This window comes from Gorilla gorilla, chromosome 10 (assembly GCF_029281585.2).
Source record: "Gorilla gorilla gorilla isolate KB3781 chromosome 10, NHGRI_mGorGor1-v2.1_pri, whole genome shotgun sequence".
Taxonomy (NCBI): domain Eukaryota; kingdom Metazoa; phylum Chordata; class Mammalia; order Primates; family Hominidae; genus Gorilla; species Gorilla gorilla.
This window is the reverse complement of record NC_073234.2, coordinates 49,152,889-49,177,554: the sequence shown is the minus strand read 5'-3', so window position 1 is coordinate 49,177,554 and position 24,666 is coordinate 49,152,889. Positions and strand designations below refer to the sequence as shown.

Here is a 24,666-nt window from a genome sequence, read left to right as displayed (position 1 = left end):
ACCCCATCTCTACTAAAAATACAAAAAATTAGCCGGGGATGGTGGTGGGTGCCTGTAATCCCAGCTACTCAGGAGCTGAGGCAGGAAAATTGCCTGAACCCAGGAGGCGGAGGTTGCAGTGAGCCGAGATCCAGCCACTGCACTCCAGCCTGGATGACAGAGCAAGATTCTGTCTCACACATACACACACAGACACACACACACACACACACACACACAAAAGAAAGAAATCCCTGAGACTCGGTAATTTATAAAGAAAAGACATTTATTTTGGCTCACAATTCTGCAGGCTGTACTGGCATGGCACCAACATTTGCTCAGCTTCTGGTGAGGGCCTCAGGAAGCTTACAGTAAAGGCGGAAGGTGAGGGGGGAGCAGGCATATCACATGGCGAGAAAGAGGGGAGAGGTCTCAGACTCTTTTAAACAACCACATCTACATGAATTGAGTGAGAACTCACTCATCACCAAGGAGATGGTGCTGAGCCATTCATGAAGGATCCTCTCTCATGATCCAAATACTTCCCACCAGGCTCCACTTCCAACACTGGGAATTACATTTCAACATGAGATTTGGAGGGGACGAGCATCCAAACCATATCAGATGGTGAGACAGGAGAACTTTGTGTGTCCCAGCTGCACTGGTCTGAAGATATAACTAAGTCCCTGGACTTTTTCTCCCTTAATTGGAGAATTCCTAATGTTCCATGGTCAGCCTGATTGACCAGTGGCTGACTGGTCCTGAGAGGGGAGATAAAAACAGACACACAGCTTTCTCCATAGACAAATCTCAACACTTTATTCATCCTGTGGCAGCAAGAAGGGGACATGGCCCCAAGATAGCCAATCAGGTGAGGTGGCTGGAGTATGTGTTATCTTTCCAGATAGTTCATACAGACTGATCATGCAGAAACAGGAAGGGAAGCAATAAGTTAAAAGCCACATAAGTTATGAAAAAATAATATATACTTTACATGTCTTGTATCCCCACTGAGGATTTGCTCCCTTGGAAACCAATGAAGAGCCTGAGGAAAAGCACCAATCAGCACCCTCTTTTGGGACTTTGGGGATGAGAATGTCTGAGTTCCCATGGCCAGAGAGTCAGTAACCCTTCAGTGCTCCCCACAGGCCTGGAGGGCCTTGAGGCCTGGGATGGGCCCAGACCTCTGGCCAGCATGTCCTGGAAAATGAGATGAATGAATCTAATGCAGTCTAGAAGAGGAGGTGAGGCAAGGGGCAGGGAGGGGAGAGGAGAGTGAAGGAGGGAAGGAAGCTGTGCAGTGGGAGGCTGGTGCCGCTGGGATGCCTCTGCAAGCCTCAGCATTGAGAGCCAAGAGGAGGAGATAGGAATATGCCTGCCAACACCCCTGTCTTCTGGTGGGATGTGGAATTTTCCTTTCTGGTAGAACCCTTGTAAGGCTGTCATTTGGGCCCCACAGCTGGACCTCAAGGGACTGGAAGCTCCCAGACTTGCCTGGACTGTGCCTTCTTCCTGGCCTGCTGGAGGCAGGGGGAGTGGGCATGGAGGGAGGAAGGGGAAGGAGTGAGAAGAAAGGAGGAGCTCTAACCCCATAGGTGTGGGGGGTTCCTGGGCTCCCCCATGAATGCCAAGGAGGGGAGGGCCAGGCTATTTGGCCCAATGGAGAGAACAGAGGCCCTGAGAAGTGAAATTCTTGGGAAGTGGGCCTGGGGCTTCATGGCAGGGGTGGGACCAGGGGTCTCCAGGGCCTGGTGCACCAAAGCCCAGTGTTCAGGCTGGGAACAACCCGGGCTGGGGGCAAAGAGCTCAGATCCAGGCTGGGTAGGACCCCAGCATGGCAGGGAGGTAAAAGGAAGATCTAATGCTCCTGCCCCATCTCAAGCTGCCATCTGGCTTCCACTCCCAGGGAGTTGATTATGGCAAGAACAACTTCCGGAGAAGCTGCTGGGAGCTGGCTGGGGGCAGCCCGTCCAGTTCTGACTATGGCCTACTGGGAGGGACCCACGGGAGGAGGAAGGGATGCGGGTATTTGGGCTGATCTCTGGGGCCTAGGCTTAGGTCCCAAACAGCCAGGGCCCCTCCTCCCTTCACTCCCTAATACTGTCAGGTCTCTGGGGAGCCCAAAGAGCACGGGAAAGCCAAGAGGGTCTTCAGCAGCCAGCCTTCCCAGGAATTCCAGATACAGGACAGGGCCCACACCGTCCTCCTCGGCTCCCGCACATAGTTGGATGAGCCAGTCCCAGTCTCAGTTCCGAGGCAGAGGCAAGGCAAGGCTTGAGATAGAAGTCAAGGTCAAGGATTGGGCAAGAGTCAGAAGGGCCTTGGCAGAGCCTGATGCTGGAGGAGGAGCCTCAGAGGAGCGAGGAGGTGGAGACAAAACTGACCCCTAATTCCGGCTCACCCATCAGGAAAACCTCTGGCCAGAAGGTTGGAAGGATGGGACTGTGAGATACTGATATGGAGCGGAGTGGCTCTGAGCAGCTGGTGATGCTCCTCTCCCACCCTGGCAGCCCACAAAACAGCAGTCAGTTTTGAACCCCCCTCTCAGTTCAATATCAGGTTTTGCCTCTCTTCTCAACCTAGAGGCTCCAAGCTGCTTTCTTGAGTCTAGCTTAAGTCCCTCCTGCTGCAGTGGAGTGCCCTGGGGTTCCTGGGGTCCAGCCGCCTTACTCTGAGACCTCTGACTCCTGCGAGAAGTACTTCTCTGACATTTCTGTGATTTTGATCACGGGGCCTTTGCTGCCCTTCTTCTTTCGGGAGGGGGCCTTGGAGAGGCCTGACCTGGAGGCAGCTACAGGGAACATAAGGGGTAGGGGAGGGAAGGGGCTGGAGGTTTGGGAGCCACTTAAAATGATGCCTTTAGGATCATGATCCCCTTCACCCTCACCCTCACCCCACCATGGGTTCTCGGGGCAAGAGGACTCACCGGTTTTGCACCTGGACTGCACAGCGCTGACCACAGTGGCTGAGGGCGAGTCCATCCTGGGGGTGGGGGACGGGGGTGGGGGGTGGGAGAGGGATATGATGGGATGTGAAGAGAGCCTGTGGCTTAAACTCCCCTGGGGGCTGGCAAGTGGAGGGTACTTCTTGGTGGTCACTCCCAGCCCTGGGGTTGCCCTGTTGTGTGGCCCTGGCTAGCCAGCTTGTCCTTCCTGGGCCTCTGTCCCATCTCCATGGCATAAATGGCTAATAGCACTGAGCACTGAGTTTTGACAGGCATTTGCAGGCATAATCACATGAATCATCCCTGCCACAGGTGAACCATGTTTATGATCAGCCCACTTTCCAGATGGGGAAACAGGATGAAATGAACTGGGCCAAGGTCCCAGTTTGTAAGTGACTGAGCCAAGACTTAAACCCAGGCCTGGCAGGCTCACTGTATCATATTGGAAAGGAGAACTGACTTTGTGTAGGCCTGGGCCTCCAGCCCTCCTTCCCCTGCAGCCCTTCCTCACCAGCCCTGGCTCTCACCTGCCCTCCTCGCCCTCCACCAGCTTCCTGTAGGTGGCGATCTCGATGTCCAGGGCCAGCTTGACGTTCATCAGCTCCTGGTACTTGCGCAGCTGCCGCGCCATGTCCTGCTTGGCCTGCTGCAGGGCGGCCTCCAGCTGGGCCAGCTTGGTCTTGGCATCTTGGAAGGTCAGCTCACCCTGCTCCTCAGCTGTCTTGATGTTCTCCTCCAGTTTCAGGCACTGCAGCCAGGAGGACAGAGTGAAAGGGCCTGTGAGCAGGGGAAGGAGGAGCGGGCCAGGGCCAGGAGTTGTCTCTGTCCTTGGTGGGGGTAGGTGTGGGGAGGGAGGGCTGAGCAATGGCATTTCTGGGTGTGGTAACTGGTTGCCATGCAGCAAGAGGGAGTTCAGTTAGACCTGAAGAGGCACCTTCCCAAGGCCAGAGGAGAGTACCGCAAGCCACTAAAGGAGCCTGTCCTGGCTGTCCTTATGGGGCAGCACCTGCCCTGAAGGTTTGTCCTGGCTGGAAGCTGGGACTTAGGCCTCTTCTCCCTCCTCTCTGTGTAGTTGGTGGGGGGATCCCAGGAGGGAGGCAGTGGGCTCTGGGTGTGTGTAGTGTGGGGGCTTTCTAACATTCCAGCAGCCTTGACCAGATTACAGAGTATTTTTGTATGCAGAGAGCCTCATAACTACTTTAGGAGGCTGTGCTATTATCCCATTTGACAGATTAGGAAACTGAGGCACAGAGGCGCTAAGCGACCCACCCAGGGTCACTCAGTCATGTCTTGCCTGTATTCAGCACACATGACTGTGTGTCTCCCTGCTCTCCTCCCCGCCCCCAGGCGCGTCCCCCAGATACTCACATGGCTCTTGACAGAGAGGATCTGGGACCGCAGCTTCTGGATGCGCACATTGAGGTCCGTGATCTCGCTGCGGCTGCTCTGGAGGCTGCTCCCATACTCAGCCGAGCGGGCGGCCTGCTCCTCCAGCTGGAGGTACGTGGAGGTCTCAGTGAGGGGCAGCTCAGTGCCGCTCCCAGCACTTGTTACCCGCCTCTGCTTTTTCTTGCATCCCCCAGTCCCATCTCCAACTCTGCAGCCCACCACGCCATGCCGGGCTCCCTCTGCTCCCCCTTCCACCTCCCTTTCTGCGTGGCCTCCTCCTGGCTGCCCTAGCTGAGCCCCATGGGCCATGCCCACATCTGGCCTAGCATTGCTGATAACAGCACCACCTTGAACTCCTGGAGGGCACAGACCAGCTTCTGTGGTCTCCCGCCGCCCGCCCCGTCCCTGTGCTTCTCCATTCCTCTCTCATAGACTTTCAGGACAGAGAGCTGCAGGCAACCTCAGCCATCACCAGTCCAGCCCTTCCTGCCACCCAGAGAACTGTCCAGGCTGCTTCTCCTGCCCTGTGTGGTCAGCCCCACCTGGCTCCGAGAGTATGCCTCGGCCTCCTCCAGGCTGCGAGCCGCGACGGCGTCATACTGGGCCTTCACCTCCTCCACGATGCCGCTCAGGTCGATGTGGCAGTGGCTGTCCATGCCGACAGTCACCGACACATCCTTCACCTGTGCTGCCAGGTCCTTCAGCTCCTGACCGGGCACAGATGTGGGGGCTCAGGGCTGGTGGGGAGGGCACAAGGACCCTGAGCCCCACACAGTCCCTTTGTCCCCAGGGTGAGCGGAGAGTGGAGCTGCTCCCTTCCTGTCCCTCTGGAGAGATGATGGAAGGCTGAATGCCTCCCTGCCACGTCTCCCCAGCCAGGACTCTCGGAAGGCAGCTCACTGCCCACTGCTTACCCACCCACGGTCCCCCTATCTGAGTGGAGGGCAGGCTGGGACTGTTGGTTTTAAAGGCTACCTGCAAGCTTCCCCACTGCCTGCACTGTTGCCCTCTCCTGGGAGGGATGGCCTACTCCTGGCTGATGGGAAAGGGCCAGAGAAGTCAGGCTCTGGGGCTGTGAGTTGGGCCCCTCTGTTTACTGTTTCATTACTCCTGTGCTGTGGGGTACAGCTCTGCCTCTCCCACTGGACGAGCAGCTCCTTGTGGGCCTGGCAGAGCTGTGTTCATCTCTGAGCCCCCACGTCTGGGAAAGGAGTGCCTCAGTTCATTTGGTAAATGTTGGGAGGGAAGCCAGGGAGTGACCAGGGTGGAGTGGGCTGGAGGCTGACAAACCTGTACTCCCCTTTCCCGGCCCCACTGAAAGCCAACAGCCTGTGAGGGGCCTGGGCTCAGCCTCCGGCACTCTGACTTCAGGGTCCCCCTGGAGACTCAGCGCCCGCTCCCTCTCTAGCCAAGGGACATTGCCTGGACAACCACAATATTTTCACCGTCTCCTCCTATCCCTGGAGACTTCTGGAAATGGTAAAACCCACCATTCCCTGAGGAATTCCCTGCAGGCTGGACTGTGCGCTGAGCGTTTTCCACACATCTTCACCAGGCTGGCACTGCTGCAGCCCCAGAGGAGGAAACAGGCATAAAGATGTTGTGGAGACAGCGGTGAGTGGCAGGGTGGGCCCCAGAGCCCCTGCTGCTGCTGCTGTGACGCTCCCTTAGCGGATGGAGACAAGGGGCTGACACCTTCTTCATTGTCTTTCTGGCCCCAGACCAGCTTTCTTTCCTGCTCACAGCCTCGCAGCTTTCTAGCCAGAATGCTCAGGGGTGTGTAGGGAGGCAGGTGGGACCAGGGATCTCTAGAGGTTGCAAAGGGCCCTGGGCTGCTTATCCTGGAGATGCTGAAAAGGGTAGGGCCTCCTGTGGGAAGGAGGAGCAAGGCGAGTCGACTGAGAATTGCACCGAGTGAGTCGGTGGCAGGGAGGGGGCCAGGCAGGAGGTGGGTGTTGGGTGCAGACACATCACGCTCCTTCTGGCATTCACAGTCCACCCTGACCCCTATTTCAATCATCAAATTTCAGTCCGCATTCCCATTTTGCTGACCGCCTCATCATTTTTTAAACGTGTTTGTCTGAATCAGGATCCAAACAAGGCCAGTATACTGCAGTTGGTCTGTATGTCTGTAGGTCTCCTGTAATCTCCATTTCTCTCTTTTTTGTTCTTTGCCATTGTTCTTATTGAACACACTGGCTGTCTGCCTTGCAGAGTCCCCACAGCTGGGTTTGATTGTTGTACCCTGTGCCAATGTTCAACGTGCTTCTTCCAGCCTCAATATTTTCTGAAAACTGGCCGGTGCACCCGGATGCCTGCTGGGATCCAGGCTCAGCTTTTTAGTTCCTGACTATGTTCTGACCCTGGTTCCCGACTCTGGGCCCCCTCCTGATCCTCTTCTCTCTTTCTGCTTGGAGAGTTTGTGCTGAGGCCTCTGGTTTCTGTCTCAGGCGGAGGCTGGACTTCTGAGCTGTAGACGACAGGGATGAGGGGCCAGCTAGGGCCGTGTGGGCAGCCTGTCCGGGAACTGACTCTGCCCACCAGCACCTCCTGGTGACAAGGATGGTGCGTAGTGGCGGGCATTCGGAAGCCCCTCTGGGGGACAGCCTGTCTCTGCCCTGGAGCTGGCAGGACCCTGAACTCAGTGGCCAGCTGCCCTTGGGTGTCTCCTGCTGGGGGTTTTGGTTGATCTTCAAATGAAAACAGAATCTCTGGGCAAAAGCAGGCTGATGGCCCAACCCGTGCCAGAATAAGATTGATTGTTACCACAGCCCCACCTCTGCTGCCCCAGTCACTAGCCGACATTTCCCATGTGGCACCAGCACCCTGGCTGGGGCTTGGCTGGGGACAGTTTCAGAGCTGCAGCTTTGAGGCTGTTTTGGTTGACACATTGTGGGCATCAGTGGGTGTGGGGAGCCTCAGAGCCCTCCAGTGTGCTTCTACACGAGGGCCTAACTTGGCATTCGTTATGGCCCCAGGAAAGGCCAGCGCACTGTGAGGACGCACTATAGCAGGACTTCCCAGTCAGGGTGAAAAGACTGGCCAGACATTTTCTGGAAAGAGGCAGGCTAAGCAGGAGCTTGGTAAACAAAAGCAGGAAATGGAGCGTTCAGAACATCCGCAGACCTGTTCAGACATGCAGGCCCCTGCCGGGCTGCAGAGAGTATGACAATTCGGGCTTGTGTGGTGTGGAGGTACCCCATGGGATGGGCCCCCTGGAGAGCACGTGAGCCTCCAAATGGTTAAGAATTAAGCCGAAATACAGTTTAGGGTTTCCCTTAGGAGGCTGCTGTGCGTGTGAGCACCATCACTGTGTTCCCCACGTCAGGGTAGATCGTGACTCTTATGGGGTAACAGTGTTGGAGAGTAAAATATAGCGCTAATGGCTCTGGACACTGAATACCATCACTTCTTCTTCTTCTTTTTTTTTTTTTTGAGATGGAGTTTCACTCTTGTTGCCCAGGTTGGAGTGTGGTGGCGCAATCTTGGCTCGCTGCAACCTGTGCCTCCCGGGTTCAAGCAATTCTCCAGCCTCAGCCTCCCAAGTAGCTGGGATTACAGGCATGCGCCACCTCACCCAGCTAATTTTGTATTTTTAGTAGAGATGGGGTTTTACCATGTTGGTCATGCTGGTCTCGAACTCCTGACCTCAGGTTATCCGCCCGCTTCGGCCTCCCAAAGTGTTGGGATTACAGGCGTGAGCCACTGTGCCCGGCCAATCACTTCTTATTAGTTGAGTAACCCTGGTCAAGTTTTTAAATGTGTCTAAGCCTTGGTTTTCTCATCTGTAAAATGGATCTAATTATAGAGCTGAAAACAGATAATGTTTGTTGAATGCTTACCACGTGTCAGTTACTGTTCTAAGTATTTTAGGATATGTTAAGAAAACAAATCCTCACAACAGCCCAGTGAGGTAGATGCTATTATTGTCCCCATTTTATAGATGGGGAAATTGAGGCATATAGAGATAAAATAGCCTGCTCCAGTTCCCACAGTTACTGAGCCAGGATTCAAATCCAAGCTGTTCAAAATCTGTGCTCTCTTAATCATTATCCCTACTTCATAGAGTTGTCGTGAGGATTAACTGAGATTAAGTCCGGAAAACACTTAGCACAGTGTCTGGAGTATATTAGGTGCTCACTAAACAGTAGTTAAGGATTCTCTATTATGGTAATTGGTAACAGTGATAAAGCCGGGACAAAGTGTTCAGGGGCAGAGCAGCCTATTCTTGGGGCAGCCTCCATGCAAAAGTTTAGGCAGCACTGGCTTTTCTCTGCAGGGATGGGCCTCCCTCGAGGTGTGCCTGGCTGCAGGGGGTTGTCAGCAGATTCCACAGCTAATTTCCCTGGAGCCAGAGTGTAGGGGGTAGGGTAGGTGGCATTCCGACTGGATGCAGCCAGGCCCCAAACACACTTGGGAGCTGGACTGTGTCTCAGAAACTGTGGGGGACCCTTCCAGCCTGTGCCCCCAGGGGAGAGAGGCAGAGGGTTTGCAGTAGATGAGGCCTGAGCAGATCATGGCCATGAGCTCCTGCTCAGTTGGCTTGGAAGGGCTTTTCAGAATGTATCTTGGCCGTGTGTGTGTGTGTGCATGTGTGCGTATGTACACACACACATGTTTTGGAGAGACGAGAGGGCTGTTTTCTGGGACACAGGGGTGGGCTTATATTTCTGATCTGGTGTCTGCTCCAAAGCTGAAACTAGAGTATCGGGGCCTCCTGGGCCACTCGTGTTCTGCCAGGTTTTTCTTCCACCTGAGGCAGGCGTGGCTGGCACAGTCTTTACTCAGAGCTGCTCTGTCCAATGAGGTAGATGTCAAAATAATTATATTTTTGATATATTGGGCTAAATAAAATATATTATTAAAATTATTTTTTCTGTTATTTTAAAATGTGGCAACTAGAAAACTTAAAATTACATATGCAGTTCACATTGTATTTCTATCAGATGGCACTGACTTAAGACACCCTCTGGTGTGGGGAATATTTTTGGCAAAGAGTCAGCATTGCCCTCTTAGCCTGCAGCAGTGTATGGAGAGAAAGGCAAACCTCCAATTTCAACCCCATCTTGCTGCTTTCAAAAGTCATAATAACTGCTGTGGTTCCCTGGCCCCTACTGCCTCCACCGCAAGCCCTTCTCCACAGCAGGCTCAGGATAGCACAACCACACCTGAAACCCGCTGTGTGCCGCCCCGCCCCAGTGCCCACCGAAGGCTGCCTGTCACACTCAGAATGAGGTCCAAGTCGTGAGACAACCCTGTGAGGCGCTCTCTGACCCAAAGCTCCCACCCTGCCCCGTGTGCTCTGACCAGAGACTTCTTTCTTTTTCTTTAATCGCCAGGCTCCCCTCCTGCCTTAGGGGCTTTGCATAGCAATTCTGTGCCATCTCCAGTCTCCACTGGGCTGGATCTCTGCCACTCTTAGGGAGGGTACCGCCTGTGAGAGGCCCCGCGCATGGGCTCTGAGGCTCTTCCCTCCTTCCGGCTCCAGCGCAGCACCCGGTTTCTTTGCATCCCAGAATCTGTCACCCTGCGAAGCGATCTTGTCCAGATATTTGCTGACTTGCTTATGACTTGTCTCAGCTAAGTCATGCCCTCCTTGAGAGAAGGGACCTTGCCCAGGCTGTGGTATCAGTGCCTGGCACTTAGTAGGCATGCAATAAACATTTGTTAAATGAATGAATGGGCTGAGTCCTCCTCACAGCCCTATGAGGCTGGTCCTGTTACTCTCTCCATGCTACAGATAAGGACACTAAGGCACAGAGAAGAGAAAAAACTTGCCTAAAGTTACAGAAATAGTAAAAAAAAAAAAACAAGGCCAAGTTGGGATTGGGGCCCAAGGACTGCAAAATCCAAAGGGAACCCACAGGCCTGGCTACTGGGGCAGGGGCCAAGAAGTCTTGTGGGGTGCTCAGGAATATCACTGGTTATGCCCAGCCTTCTTCCAGTTATGTCCCTACAGCTGCAGGGCCTGCATCCTGGCTTAGAGCTTGAGCTCTGAGCTTGCTGAGACATCAGTGAGCAGGTAGAGAAACACTGGGCTCGGTTTTCAGAGTCTGCACTCCACCTAGGCTCGGCAGAATCTGCACTCACCCATGGACTCAGCCTCTCAGAGGCAGTATGAGTGGGTGGAGGCCTATGGGTGGCAGAGATCCAGCCCAGTGGAGACAGGAGATGGCCCTGCTGATGCCAGCCTGGGCTGCACCAGCCCACAGTGAGTTTGGGCAGAGAAGCCCCTAGCCCAGTTCCCACCCAGCCAGTGGGCATGGTGCCCTGGTCAGCCCCATAGCATTTGGCCTGGCTGTGGGGGGATTTGCTAGGGCCAGGAAGCTTTTCAGGGCTGTGGGGAGAGCGGACTGCCTGGGAGGGCTGCCTTCCTGCTGCTCCCAAGGGTTTGCTGTTCTCTCTGCTATGCTACATCTCGTGGCCACAAACAAGACTCAGTTCCACGGAGGCCCCAGCTTGCAGCTGGGACTGCTGGAAAGGACTGTGGCCCATGACAGGGTCATGAGGCCCGGTCTTCCTTTCCACAGGATGCAGCCATGAAGCTGTGGTCAGCAGATCATAGGGCCATTTTAGCAGAATCTGTAAGTTGTGGTGGTGACTTTGATCTCAGCCTTGACCTTGGCTGCACTGCCATAGCTTGGCACCAGCAGTGTGCAGCACTTAGGCGGGCAAGCCCTGTTATCTCCAACAGTGGTGCTGCCTGCTCCTAGCTGAACTGCAGACCTCTGTGGAAGGGACTTTAGCTCAGGAGTGTCACCCCTGAACCTCCTCACCCTTGAAAGAAGCAGTGTGGAGAGGAGGACACATATCCTGAAGGATGCCTAGGAGTCAGCAGCTGGCATGGAGGAGTGGTGTCCAGAAGCCAGCGGCCGTGCCCATCTAATGGCTGTGTTGATGCATGCTATGCTGTTATGGGCCCTTGTACACTAGGCCCCACTGAGGACTTAGGAAACAAATGCGAATGTTTCCTCTGTCTTTGCCAAAAATGGGGAAGAGGGAAAGGCAGGCCTATCAGAACTAGCACTGTGGGTGCTGTGGTTTAGGCTGCAGGAATTAGGGAGAGATCAGTTCAATCAGAATGCTCGTTCCAGACCCCTGGGTTCCATGCCACTGAGGCCAGCCTCCTGACCCTTGTCTGAGGCACCTGGTCCCCAGCATGCCCTCAGTACTCTAGCACACAAAGGTATAGTTCTTCCAGAAAGAGTGGCCTTTGGGGAACCAGCCCATGTTCCATGAGATGAATGTCCAGGGGTCATGCAGGGTTATTGACACCATCACAGGAAGGGGTTTAGGAAATTATTATTCTGGGGCTGGAAATTGTAAGTGACTGTTGGAGGTTCCATGCCCCACTGGATGGCTGTTCTTCCCCTGTGCCCTTTACCCATGGACCAGCCAGCTCTGGGCTTGGCAAGACACTGGCCCCATCTTACTCACCTGCTCATAGATGGTTTTCATCAACTCCACGAAGCTCTCCAGGCTTTTTAACTTGGTTTCCAGTTCAGTCCGACGAAGACACTCTGCATCCAGGTCCTGGGGTTGGGAGCAGTGGTGAGTGGTGGGAGAGGGAATGGAGGGTCCCAGGGCAGGAGTGGGCTGGGGGGCTGCCTCCTGGGTGAGAGTGGGGGTGATTCCAGAGGAGATCTGGCTCAGAGCCTCGAAAAAGGAGCTGGATGGGGATGGGGGTATCTCCCTGTCTGTCTATTGGTCCTGGGACTTAAGCCTCTGAGGGCTTTGATTGGGCATAAAGGAGAGTAGGATATCTGGAGGGAAAGAGGGCCCAGGGCCCATGAGGAAGGAGCCCCTGGGGCAGGCTGGGCAGGCTACCTTCTTCAGCTGAACAAAGGTGAACTCCATGTCTGTGCGCTTGGAGATCTCATCCTCATACCTGGGAGGGAGAGAGGGGTTGCTCAGCTAGATGTGGTGGGGGCTTGGGCCTGGTGAACTCCCCTTGGTTGGGGCTCAGGGCCTGTGCTATCCCACTTGGGGTCTCTTTGCCAATTAAAGAAAAGCAGCCCATCCTTCTCCCTCTTGCATCTTCTATGACACATCCTCTCTCTCCCCCCGACCTTCTGGCATTGGCTCCCCGTTCCTCACTCCCTCCTGATGACACAGTCCTCTCCCAGCAGCTTCTGCCCTTTCCTGGCTCTGCTCCACACCCACTCCCCTCCAGGAGGCCTCCCTGATTGTGCAGCCCCTCACCCTGGCACTTTGTCCCCTCATCTTTATCTGACCTCCTTCCCTGACAATCTCAGGTTCACTCAAGTCCGCTGGGAGCATCTTGCTCACACCTCACCTCTCCCACCTCCATGCCTTCCCTGCAGCCCCAGCCACCACCCCTCTGCTTTGCGAGCCAGTAGGACACCATCCCATTGTATTCCCTCCAAAGGGAGGCTGGAAAGAGTGTGAACTTTGCTGTCAGATGGACCCCCAGTGTGTTTTTGGGCAAGTTGCATCACCCCTCCTCCCTTGGCTTCTTGCCTCTAAGGGGTAGGCATATGCCCACGTGTACAGGGGGCTGACAAACCCACCCCTGACGCAGTTGACAGCCAGCTACAGGCCGCATAGGCCATACTCAACAAAGCTCAATAACGCTCTTCTCAGTTTGGACTTCTTACTCGCTCCCACCTTGGGTTTGGAACAAGGACGCCATTGGGTGGGGAGGACAGGACCCCCAGATCCCTGGCCCGACCCTCTTCCTCCAGTCAAGACATTTGTTTGTCTTAGCCCCAGGGTGGGTGTCTGCTGGCTCCAGACTTCTCGCTGTCCCCAGTGGCTGTGGGGATTCAGCAGCTTCTGTTTTTTTCCCTCCTATTCGGGGAATGCCTGAATCACTGGCGGCTCTAATTATAGCCGCCTGCCTACCTCAGGCCCTGGCCTCCCAGCAGGGCTGCGTCACTCATCACCCATTGAGCTGGCTATATCTGGTGCCCCTCATGCCTTCTTCTTTCCCACCAGCCCACCTGAGGAGCTGAGGGGCATGGACCCAATGGCAGGGCACGTGGGTTTCTGGTCTCAGTGTACTAGGGGCCCACACCCTCCCTGGCCACTGCCTTGGCTGCCAAGAGTCTGTTAGGGGCTTTGATGGTACAGGTCCTGGGGGCGGGGCAGAGGAGCAGGCCGGGGAGAACATTCTGCTGTCTAGGCATCCCCAGAGAGAACTAAATTGGACTTGAGTGGGGAATAACAGGTGCTGAGTGCTTCACCTGCACTCTCTCTGGTGGCCCTCCGAGCACCCAGCTAGGGAAGTCCCATTGGTCTCATTTTACAGATGAGGAAATGGAGGCTCAAGGAAGGACTGGGGGCTCCTGGAGTGTGCTGATGAAGCAAGGGGACCAGAGCCAGGCTACTTGGGCTGAAATCCTGGCTTCCTTGCTAACCAGCTGTGTCCTGGGGTGAGTTCCTGTGTGCCTCAGCCACGATTATAGTGATGCTGTGACGATTAAATGGGGGCAATTCACAGAGTGCTTGCAGCGGGGGACAGCACCTGCTGGGGTTCAGCCCCTCTGCTTCGGCCTCAGGAAGCCTCTCGGCACAGCCCAGGTGCCTCTCTGCCACTCACCCTGCCTGGGGGAACATAAATAGGGTGAGTTGAGGGAGATAGCTGGCCTGGCAGCTGCCCTGGGAAACCCCCTCTGGCAGAGAAGGACACCACGAGTCAGGGGACTGGAGGGGGCATCCTCACGGTATCCTGGCTAGGCCAGGTCTGCCTTGACCCTGGACCTCTAGGTGTGCTTTGTGGGTGGGGTGGGAGCAAGCCCTGAGCCCCAGGGGAGAGGACACAGGGGAATGCTGGGCTGCGGCTGGACACTGGGTTCCAGTCTGGGGCCAGTCCCCTCAAGACCAATACTGTTTCATCTCCAGCCTTTGTGCCAATTAGAAAAAAGCCCCCTTCCTCACGGGCTGTTTGACCTGGTACCCTGCATGGCCTGATGCTTGTTTGGATTTCAGTCCCTATCCACCGCCTGAATCATGCACGCTTGTGCAGCGCACAGTTTGCACAACTGTATGTGGCATCCCTGAGTCACTTGCTGTGTGGCCTTGGGCAAGTTGCTTCCCCTTGCTGGGCCTCTGCTTTGTTCTTAGTAAATAGAGGGCTAGACTGCTGATCCTTGGGGTTTCTGCTACCTCAAAGCCTTCGGAAGTCTCCATCCCCATAGAGGCTTAGGTCCCCTATTCCACTCCCAATCCTCTGCCAGTCTGTCAGCCACCAGCTCCCAAACCCGTTCTCAGGCATTTTTTAGCTTGTCACAGCTGCACCACCATCCCCCTCCCCCAACTTGTTTATTTCTGGGAGTGAGGCTGATCTCACCGGCTCCGCAGAGACAGGGCACAGCCCTTCCCTACTGGGGCTTGGCCTGGCGTCTCCTGGCTCCTGGGGGCCCTAGGCTCTGCACAGCCAGGCTGTAGCTCCCCTGGCTCTGGCCTGAAGACCGAGAAGCCCTCCAGCCAGGCTGTTTGCCCAGTCTCTCCTTTCCAACTCAGGTGGGTTCCCTACCCAGAGAGAGGAAGAGAGGCTCAGCCTAAGCAGTAGAGTCAGGTAGCAGGCGGATAGAAACCAGGCGGCAGGCCAAATGAGGGGGCTGAGCCAGATTAAAACAACAGGTAGTGTGTATATAGAACTTCCAGTTACAAAGTACTTCCATGGACGTGATCTGGCGGAGCTCGTGGGAGCAGCCTTACCCAGTGGCTGGCTGGGGTTAGGGATGGGACTTAGCATGCAAGGCTGTGTAACTGAGGACAAGCCCTGCCCTTTCGGGGCCTGTTCCCTTCCCTGTAAAAGGAGGATCCAGGGCTCCCTCTGGCTCTGGCATTCTCTGATCCTTTGAGGGCCAAAGATCTACTAGGGATCAGGAAAGTGGGTCACAGATTCTGGTGAGCTGCCCCGACTGCCCGGTCATGGTCAGGTACTAGGAAGCTGGGTCTCTCTGGAGGGGCGGTCAGACGCCCTGTGTGTTTCCCTAGGCCTGGGAGGGCAGGGCTGGGGAGAGGCGATGGGTAAACTCAGCCACAGCCCAGGTCTCTGGACTCCTGGACAGGACAGGTGCTCTCCACTCTCCAGCCTGCCTGGACGGCTGCTCTGGAGGTTGTGGGTCTCACCTCAGATTGGCAGGGTTTGGGGCTGGGCTGCAGCACTGTAGGAGGGGAGACCGGGGGTTCAGCCTGCCCTGTCCTCCCCTCACGCTGGCTGGAGGCCTCCTTGCAAGGAGACCAGACCCAAGGAGGTCGGTGCAGGGGCACAGCCACTCTCCTCTGCCTCAGGCTCCTTGTTCCTGAAGCCCTGCCCACTACCTGACCACAGAGGGTCACCTCTCCTTTAAGCAGCCCAAGTGACCAGCCTTCCCTTTTAGACTGGCCAATTCAGTTCAGCAAACCTGTGTCAAAGACCTGCTGTGTGCTGAGAACTTCAGCCTTTTAGGGATAGAAAAGCTGCCATTTATAACTGCCAGTCACCATGCCACACTCTCAACTTCCTCCTCAGGTTAGATACCTACTTTAGATTGGCATCAACCATAATCATTCCCGTTTCACACAGGAAGAAAGTGAGGTTCAGATATTAAGCCACTTACTGGAGGTCACAAAGCTAGTGATGGGTGACGATGAAGATTAAACCTCATTCTGGGCTAATGCCCAAGCCTGGGCCCATAAATGCTGGGATATACTGCCCAGCAACTGTTTGTCTGTCTGTCTGTCTGTCTGCCCCACTAAGTTGTAAAGGCACCTTGCATACTGGGGCTGTTTTCCTTATCTGTCTCTTTCCAAGTCTACCTTGATGTCTGGCATGCATTGCTTCTTTATTCAAATAAAACCCGTTCTTTCCATCCCCTTCCTGCTTCCTGGTGGCTTTCCTCTCCTTTCCAACCCAGTCGAGATCAAAATCTAAAGCCACATCTAAAACAGAAACCTATCTGTTCTAGCTAGTGACGTAATTTCCCATTGCCACAGCAACATGTGGACAAGAGCAAGTGTGTCCATAGGTACAAGAGGACGGCTGCTCAAGGCAGGGGGTGCGGGTTATGATGATGCCCAAGGGCCAGCAGGCACAGGGTTTAGCTGGGAGCCAGCACAAGATTGACTTTGTTGTAAGGGTCGCTATTAGGGAGGGGGCGGCTGTAGGTTCACAGCCATATCCTCAGTATTTAGAATACTGCCTGGCACATACCAGTCCCTCAATAAATGTCTCAGGTAAAGAAATGTTGCAGAACATCTTTCCTCTTTCTCTGGCTTAAGTGCCTCCCATCTGAGCACAGCTTGGTCCCAGCCCTCAGGCCTTGCTCATGGCTCTCATGGGGCTCTACGTACCTGATTCGAAACTCCTCGACCTTCTCCAGCACCTGCAGCAGGTTGGCCTCCAGCTGCCCCCGCTCCTGGCTCACTTTGCGCAGTTCCTCCTGCAGCCGGCCCTGATATTCCTCATAGAGATGCCCGAGGTCGAAGATGGCTGAGTCCTGGCCCTGCAGGAAGCTCCAGCGTGTCTCCAGCAGCTGGTTGCGCTGTTCCAGGGCTTGCACCTGGGAGAGCAGGAAGGCGGCGAATGGGTCAGGTGTGGACCAGTCGGGAGCTGAGGCCCCGGGCTGACCAGCAAGAGCCCACGGAGGGCTCCCTGGGAAGTGGCAGCTCATTTATGCACACCACCCAGGGCCCTCACTCAGCAGAAAGCACCTCCAATGACTGATTGTTAAAACTGAAGATGGTGAGATAAGGACAGGATCAGAGCAAGGTGGAGCCAATTAGCAAAGGTTTCCAGGCGAGGGCAGGGCAGGGCTGGCAGAGGAAGGGGGTAAGAGGGTGTGAGAGTGCCAAGCATGCGACAGGCTCTCTGTGCCTGCCTGGGGCTGGGGCGGGAGACCCCAGGGAACATGGGGTGTCAGAGGCCTATCTGCCCCCTTCCCACCACGACAAGCGTGGTCCCATCTTGTCCTGGAAACTCAGCAGGGTAGGTCCTGGTTAGTACTGTCCTTAAGTGCTCATCCTCTCAATGACAGAGCCTCCCTGAACCTCAGTTTCCCCAGCTAGAAGTTAGGAATGATAACACCCGCCTGCACGGTCCTCTCCTTTCCTCCACCCTGTCCAGCTGAGCTCAGCCTGGGGCTCTCCCTGCCTCCTCCCCACCCTGCCGGTCCTCTCTACTCTCCTTCCCATCACCAGGCCCTCTGCTCTCCCCATTTGTTCTTCCAGCTCCCTCCTGCAGGAAGCTCTCTGTGACTCATGTTGAAAGACTCCCCTCTTCCCTCCAGCACTGAGGCCTTCAGTTTAGCTGCTCCTCCTTTGTCCTGAGCCACTACTCTCCCCATGAGACTGTGGGGACACCTGGGGATGTGCTTTGGGATAGGACAACAGCAGGTGCTCATGTGGCCCCTGCTGTGTGCCAGGCCTTGCTCTACATGCTTGACCCATGAAATCCCTGCAGCACCCCCATGGGTGGGTACTATTATAAGCTGTATTTTACAGATGAGGAAACCAGAGGTGATGGAACTTGCCCAAGGTCACAAAATTAGCAAGTGGCAGAGCCAGGCCTGGAATCCAGGAACTTTGGGTTTAGAACCTTTTAACCACTATGACACATGCGTCCTGTGTGTTGCTGGTCACTGTGGGCCCTGGGATCCCAGCTACCCTTCATGGGCTGGCTTCTGCCTCCAGTTAGGGACAGTTTTGCCTTGAGGTGAAACCCTGGGAGGGCTCTGAGCCCAGCTGCGCCTCTCAGACTCTGCCTACCATATGCCTCTTGCTGGCAGGGTCCTGCACAGTCCTCTCCTTCCTTCTACCCAGTCCAGCCCAGCTCAGCTTGGGGCTCCCCCTGCCTCCCTCCTCCCCACCCTGGCTGTCCTCTCTACTCTCCTTCCCATCACCAGGTCCTCCTCTCCTCCCCATTTGTTCTTCCAGCTCCCTCCTGCAGGAAGCCCTCCATGACTCATATCTTGAAAGGCCCCCAGTTTACCTGTTTCTCATTTGTCCTGACCCACCACTTTCCCCATCACACTGGGAGCCATCTGCTCCCCCTTGGGGCCTCTCCTCCCTTGGTGCCAGGGATAGGCCATGAGGGCAGGCCATGAGGTTGGAGGCCTCGCTGGGGCCTGGCTGGGGCCTGGCTCCCGTCAGTGTGGGTTGTTTGTCATGAGGATGTTTTGATAACCAGCCCAGTGATGCTCCCTATGGTCACAGGTGAGTAGCTGGGCCTTCTCCCACCACTGCCGGTGCTGCTGGCCCAGGCTCCCAGAATCGTAGCCTGCGAGAGCTGCCAGCAGCCTTTTGGATCAGCTGAGCTGGGCCCTTCATTTGCAGAGGAGGCAATGGAGGCCAGGGGTGTCAAGTGACTTCTCCAGGGTCACAAAGCAACTTGGTGGCCCAGCTTCCCAGAGAGCCCCGTCTGATGGCCACTGCCCTCTCTGCACCTTCGTGGGCTCCCGAAGGGTCAGGTGGGGCCGGCCCCTCTCTCTCTGCTCTGCTTCTTCAGGGTGTCCTTGTTTTTCCCGAAGTGCTCTGACGACCCTTCGACATTCACAGCAGACAACGCCAGCAGGAATACTGGATGATGGCGTTTGACGGTATTTGCGGGCTGCCATTCCCCTGCATATCTGTACTGGTAGGTTCTGCTTGAAGCCAACCTTAATCCTGCTCTCTGCTGTACTCACAGCCAAACAGGTTCAGTAGGGATGGAGGTCAAGAGGGTTTCTGCCCTGCCTTGTGAGTGTGAGAGGGAGCGTTGGGGGGGGCAGGTATCTGCTCACCCCACCTTGCCTCCGTTTTGACAAGCAGGAGCCCCATGTTTACACTGAGGGTGGAGTGAGAGGAGAGATGTGAGGCTCCTTCCTCCACCCATGAGCAGCAGAGAAATCTTCATACCAGGAAGTTCTTCCTACAGTCTAACCTCAATTCCCTATGCTTCAGCACCAGCTCGCTGGGACATGGTGTGCGTTTGGCCGGCCAGTCCAGCTAGAAGGCATTTGTGGTCTTAGGGGATCAGGGACAGCCCCCTGTTTTCTGCTGCCCTTGGGGGAGTCTCTGGTTGTCACAGTGTGCGGGGATGGAAATTCATCCCCCACCTGGGACCTTCCTTGCAGAAAGGCTCCTCCCTCTCAGAACAAGGACCTGGGGAGGGCTGATAATCCTGGTGCCCTGAGAGGTGCCAGGTTAATTGCCTCCAACCCAGGAAGACTGCCAAGCCTTCACCTCTGATTCCTCCTCTCTGTTCTGCCTGGCCCTCTGCCCTTAGATCATACAGTAGCAGCTGTAGCAGGGACCTCTCCATTTTACAGATGAGGAAACTGAAGCCCAGTTGAAAAGTAGGGCCAGGTTGGGGCTGAGGTTAGGGGAGAGGCATGTTGTTTTGTAGGGGAAACCGAGCAGCCTAAACTGGAACTCCTGGAGGGAGACAGGCCGGACATCCCAGAGGCTGCAGGTCTTACAGGGGAGTGCCTCTGGGCCACACAGGTAGTGTTCCTTAGCGGGGGCTGTTGAATCCCCGGCCTTCAGCCAGACATTGGCTTTAGCCAGGGAGCTTCAAAGACTCATGAGCAGTGGCTGGTTTGTGCTTTTCTGCATACAGGCAGGGGGAAGGCTGACTTCAGCTCTTCCAGAGGTCACACAGGCCTCGGTGAAGACATTGTCTCCATCCCTCTGTCTCCATCCCTCTGTCTCCAGGCATTTTACCACTGCTCATCGGTTCCCTCTCTACAGCCTCCCCAGGATGAGCTCAGGCAGTCCTGCCTCTTGCCTCTCTCTCCATCCCCTCTGTTGTCTGTGTGTGCCTGAAGGCAAGAAGCCCAGCCAGCAGCCTCTGCTGGAGGTCGGCCTTGCACCCTCCCTGCCTCCCCTGGCCTCTCCTGCTGCTACTGCTTCTCCTCATCCCCCTTCATCTCATGACCGTTGCCTTACCAGTCCTTCCACCGGGACGAGCTCAGGGCCACTGGCAGAGCAGAGCAGAGCAGTGGAATCTGGGGCGCAGAGAGGGTAAATGACTTGCCCAGGAAAACGCAGCCAGCAAGTGGAAGAAACCACAGTGTTCCAGGGCCTCTGCCACCTCCTGAGAGTCTCTGCTCCTCCTGAGTGCTCCCTGGTTCCTCTCAGTTCCTCAGAGGGCCCCCACCCCTCTCCTCTCTTTACCCAGAGCCCCCACCCACTGGTCATGGCGTCTCACCCCTGGGCCTTCCTCTGGGTGCATAATTGCTCAACAGCCCTGCGCCATACCCCCTGCCCATGAGTCCCTTCACTCCTCTATCCAGCAGGGAGCCTCTCCCCACCTGCTCTCCAGGCTCCTGCCTGGAAGGGGCTAACTGGGTTCTAGCTGCTCCCTGGGCCAGGCCCATTTATTTCATTTTTTATTTAACAGTTATAATATACTAATATATACCAGATATGTTCTAAATGCTTTTCAAAAATTCTCCCATTTGATTCTAATGAGCCTGCTAACCTAATGTGTGCTGAGGCACAGAGAGGTTAAATAACCTGCCTGAGACAACACAGCTGGTCAGTGGTGGACCGGGATTTAAACCCCGCAATGCTGCTCCAGATTTCACATCTTAACCACTGCCTGCTTTCATCTGGGCCCTCACAGCCTCCACAAGGAGGCAAGGAGGGTGGGGCTAACAGATCTTTGCAGAGTTGAAGGGTCAGCTGGGGCCCCTTGGGGCCCTGCAACCAGGGCCCCCAAACGGCCGGTACCCACAGCTCCCTGTGTCCCACCCTGAAGGGCACCCCATCTCAAGGTCAAGGCTAAGGGTTGGGAGGCTCCAGTTCTGCTAAAGAACTTCAAGGGCATTGCCCTGGTCTCTGGGCACAGGACCCCAACGCTGAGGGCCTCTTCCCTGTGCTTATATCCTCCCATCCCCATGGCAGGGGCACAGGGTGATAGCAGTGCTGGCGTTTGAGGGAGAAAACCACCCATCTGAGCCAGATTCCATAGCTCAGTGAAGCATTCCTTCTAAGGGATTAAACTGGGTTTGGTCAGGAGGTGGCTCTTTAGGGACCTGCCTCCCCAGGGCAGCTGGGCTGCTCTTAGAGGGAGAACCAGCTCAGCAATGCAGGGCTCTGTGCAGTTAGGGCTGGGGGAAGGGATGCTCTGCCTCAGTGGACAGTGGTCCTTCCCCTCTGGGTACCCAGGGGTACCCCAGGTGTGGATGATGAAACTCTGGTCTAGGCACATGAATGGAAGAAGGAAAGAAAAGATTCCCACCACAGAGACCACTGACTTCGTGTCTCAACAGACCTGAGTTCAAATCCAGACTACCATTTGCTGGTTGTGTGATCTTGGGCAAGGCACTTAGCCTTGCTGGTCCTCAGTTTCCTCATCTGCACAGCTGGGAAAATAACAGCCATTGCAGGGTAGCCGTGTGGCTTGAATTTCATTGCATTTGCAATGTTCCTCCAGAGGGCGAGGCATAAGTAGATGCTCAATGCATGTTACTTTCTTCCCTCTGCCCCTCTCTGTGAGCTCCCACCTCATGGGGGAGACCAGCAACATGCAGAGGAACACAGAATTAGAGGCCAAGAGCAGACAAGGACTGAGCCAGGGGCTGAAGGCTGGACCTCTGGTTTACTGGCAGGTTCAGAAATGTACAGTTTTCCTTATCTGTGAAATGGACATAAAATTGTCTTCTCCCATAAGGTTGTTGAGAGAAATACAGATAAACATGAAAAGCATCAGCACAGTGCCTGGCACATAGTAAGCAATTAACCAATGGCAGCTGGCACTATCATGATTATTCTTGAGGGTGCAGAGTCAGGAGGAGTTTCTTGGAGAAGATGAGTAAAGAACAGATTTGGGAAGTGGATAGGACTTCCTTGGGAGCTCCCTTGCCCTGGGAGCAGAGGTGGGACACGAGTGCCCCAGACCTGTTGCAGGCCGTGGGTAGTGGAGTCTAGGAAGTGTGGTTGTGATGCCGAGGATGCACCTCCCGCAGTCAGGAGGGGCGCAGGGTGCAGGAAGGCCCAGCTGGCTTCCCTGTTCTGACTCGAGGCATCGTCCCCTGCATTCCTATCTCCTGACACCTGAGCTGCACCCTCACTTGCAGCAGTCTGGGCAGCAACCTCCTTCCAGCAGCCCCACACTCACCCTCCACCCTGCTGGCTTTTCTGACTGGGGCAGCTGAGAGAGATGCTGCGGGACCAGAGGCTTGAGGGATAAACAGGAGCGTGGTGCCTGGGAGGCCATCTCCCCTGTCCACTTGCCTCAGAGTAGGACCGCAGAGCATGCCTCCATCAGCCATTCCTGCGAGAAGGCACCCCTGGCCACACTAGGTGGTCCTCCCCAGTCCCTGCCTGGGTGGTGGGTGACCCCAGGTCATGCAGCATGTTATTATCAACACATCCCTCAAAGGCCATCCTGGGGTCCCTTTCTCCCCACATGCCAGGATGGATCAGGGACTTCCCTCCCCCAGCCTCTGCTCAGAGCTAGCCTGTCGGGTTAGCAGTGCCATCTGCCCATTGGCTGGGTGCAGGGGTGGGGCGCGGTGATCAATGCTCAGGGAAACACAGAGCTCGGCTACCGGCCCAGGCCTGGCAGCCCTTCATGTTTGGGACCCCCCTACTTGTGCTCACCTTGCCAATTAGGGAGGCAAATTTATCATTGAGGGCCTTCATCTCCTCCTTCTCCTGGTTCTTCAGCTGCTGAACAGTGGGGTCCAACTTGACATCCAGGGGCACCAGCAGGCCGGGGTTCACAGTCACCTTGGAGATGGTGCCAGCCGACCAGCAGCCTGTGAGGCTGCGGGAGCTGAAGCCCGGCCCGGGGGCCCTGCAGTTGTCGCATCCTGAGGTTCCAGGCCGGGGGCTGCCCACCGGGGTCACCTCACAGCTGCTGAGGCTGCTGAAGCCAACCACGCAGGAGCGGCAGGCCATGGTGCCCCCGGCCGGAAGCAGGAGGGCCCGGGGGGGTGAGCGAGTGAGCCTGGGGTTGCGTCGGGTGGCAGGCTCTGGTTGCTCTGGTCACAGCTGGGGCAGGCTGGGGACTGAGGAGCAGACACCTGTTGCACAGTGCTCATTAGCTGCAGGAGGGCGGGACGCCTCCCAGCCTGACCAACCTGTTGGATGATGTGGGTGCTCCCGCCCCTCCCCCAGCAGCATGTAGGTCTCCCTCCCAACAGGTATCTGCATTGCTTAGGGGGCTGGTCCACAGCCCCCTGCCCCAAAGAAAGCAGGCCTAGCTCTGGGGAGGGGGCCAAGGCTGGACTGGCCGGGTGGGTTGGGGGTGGGGAGTTGGCAAAAGGAGGGCCATTCAAGGGGGCAGGAGAGAAGAGAGAGCGCCTCACCGCAGACCTCACTGCATACTTGAAGGCTGACGTATCTGGGCTCACATACTTCTGGAAAAGATGAGGCAAGCGTAGGCCTTGAGCTCCCGAGTGTAGGGCAGCTATCCTGGGCACCGTGCCAGCCTGGCACTGGAAAACAGCACTTATTTATTTTCTGGCTGCCAAAGAGTCTCCCTGGCTTATCTTCCCCCTTCCTTCTACCCCCTCTCCCTTCCTTCCTTCCTTCACTTTAACTAGCATTGATTGAGGACCTACTATGTACACCCTACTGTCTCAGAGGCTGGGAGGACATAGATGGTCAAGGCCAAGGAGCTCTCAGCATTGGAAATGTGTGACCTGGTTCAAGACTCAGCTGGACTGCTCACCACTCATGTGACCTCAGGCACGTTACTTGACTTTTGTCTTCATTTGTAAAGTGGGGATGAAAACACCCACCTCACAGGAGGTAGCATGTACAAAGCACTTAGTAGAGGACAGGGGACAAAGTTGGCCTCAATCAGTGGTACTGCCTTCCGGGTGCTGAGTCTAGCAGGGGCGATGGGTATGGCTGAATGCAGCTCTGCTCTGGGGCGATGAGAATCCCTGCCTTCCTCACACTCTTTCCTCCCCACTCTTCTTTCTCTTCTCTGCCTCCTTTGACCTCTTTTACACCATCTGTGAAGTAGAAATAGAAAAGACCCCATTTTGCCCCCACAGAGCCTCTGACAGGGCGGCAGAGGCCCACCCGGCCCAGGGCAATGCCTACCTTCCCACAGTTCCTGAGACCCCACTCTTCCACCCCAGGGGGTTACCAGCTCTCCCAGCCCTGCGTCTCCTTTCCTGGCCTGGTGGTCCTGATGTTCTGGCCCTGGTGGCTGGATCTGCATGTCTTTCCTGGACCTGGCTCATCCCTGCTCTGGGTGGCAGGGGCCAGAGCAGAGAGAGGAGTGTGTCTGGGAGAGTCACAGATGGTCAGAGATAGAAGGGGTAGCAGCCCCCTCTGGGCCCAGAGGAAGAGAGAGCCCCTGAGGGGGGAGAACCATTTGCCAGTCACATCGCGGACCCTGGGCCTCCGCCTCCAGGGCAGACATCTTTCTCACACACTAGGCACTTCTGGCTCACAAGGGC

General features: G+C 55.8%; 1 protein-coding gene across 2 annotated transcripts; it reads right to left on the bottom strand.

Moving 5' to 3' along the window:
• Positions 1–244: 244 nt before the first annotated feature.
• Positions 245–23,306, bottom strand: KRT80 (keratin 80). 2 transcript variants are annotated; one of them, XM_004053165.5, is made up of 9 exons: positions 22,850–23,274; positions 16,616–16,824; positions 12,140–12,200; positions 11,750–11,845; positions 4,855–5,019; positions 4,292–4,417; positions 3,451–3,671; positions 2,906–2,961; positions 245–2,805 (listed from the first exon to the last, which is right to left on the bottom strand). In XM_004053165.5, the coding sequence occupies exons 1-9, from the start codon at positions 23,147–23,149 to the stop codon at positions 2,771–2,773; spliced, it is 1,269 nt and encodes a 422-aa protein (XP_004053213.2). In that variant the 5' UTR covers positions 23,150–23,274; the 3' UTR covers positions 245–2,770. The 2 variants fall into 2 exon arrangements, with proteins under 2 accessions (XP_004053213.2, XP_004053212.2); XM_004053164.5 differs by having other exon boundaries at positions 278–2,770; positions 22,850–23,306.
• Positions 23,307–24,666: the final 1,360 nt, after the last annotated feature.

What these genes read in the sequence shown, in the direction of transcription:
- KRT80 (XM_004053164.5), bottom strand. Translation starts at nt 23,149, where the DNA reads ATGGCCTGCCGCTCCTGCGTGGTTGGCTTCAGCAGCCTCAGCAGCTGT. An exon ending in AGGCATACTCTCGGAGCCAG is followed by an intron (nt 4,418 to 4,854) that starts GTGGGGCTGACC and finishes ACGTACCTCCAG; the next exon opens with CTGGAGGAGCAGGCCGCCCG. An exon ending in TCCTCTCTGTCAAGAGCCAT is followed by an intron (nt 3,672 to 4,291) that starts GTGAGTATCTGG and finishes TCCTGGCTGCAG; the next exon opens with TGCCTGAAACTGGAGGAGAA.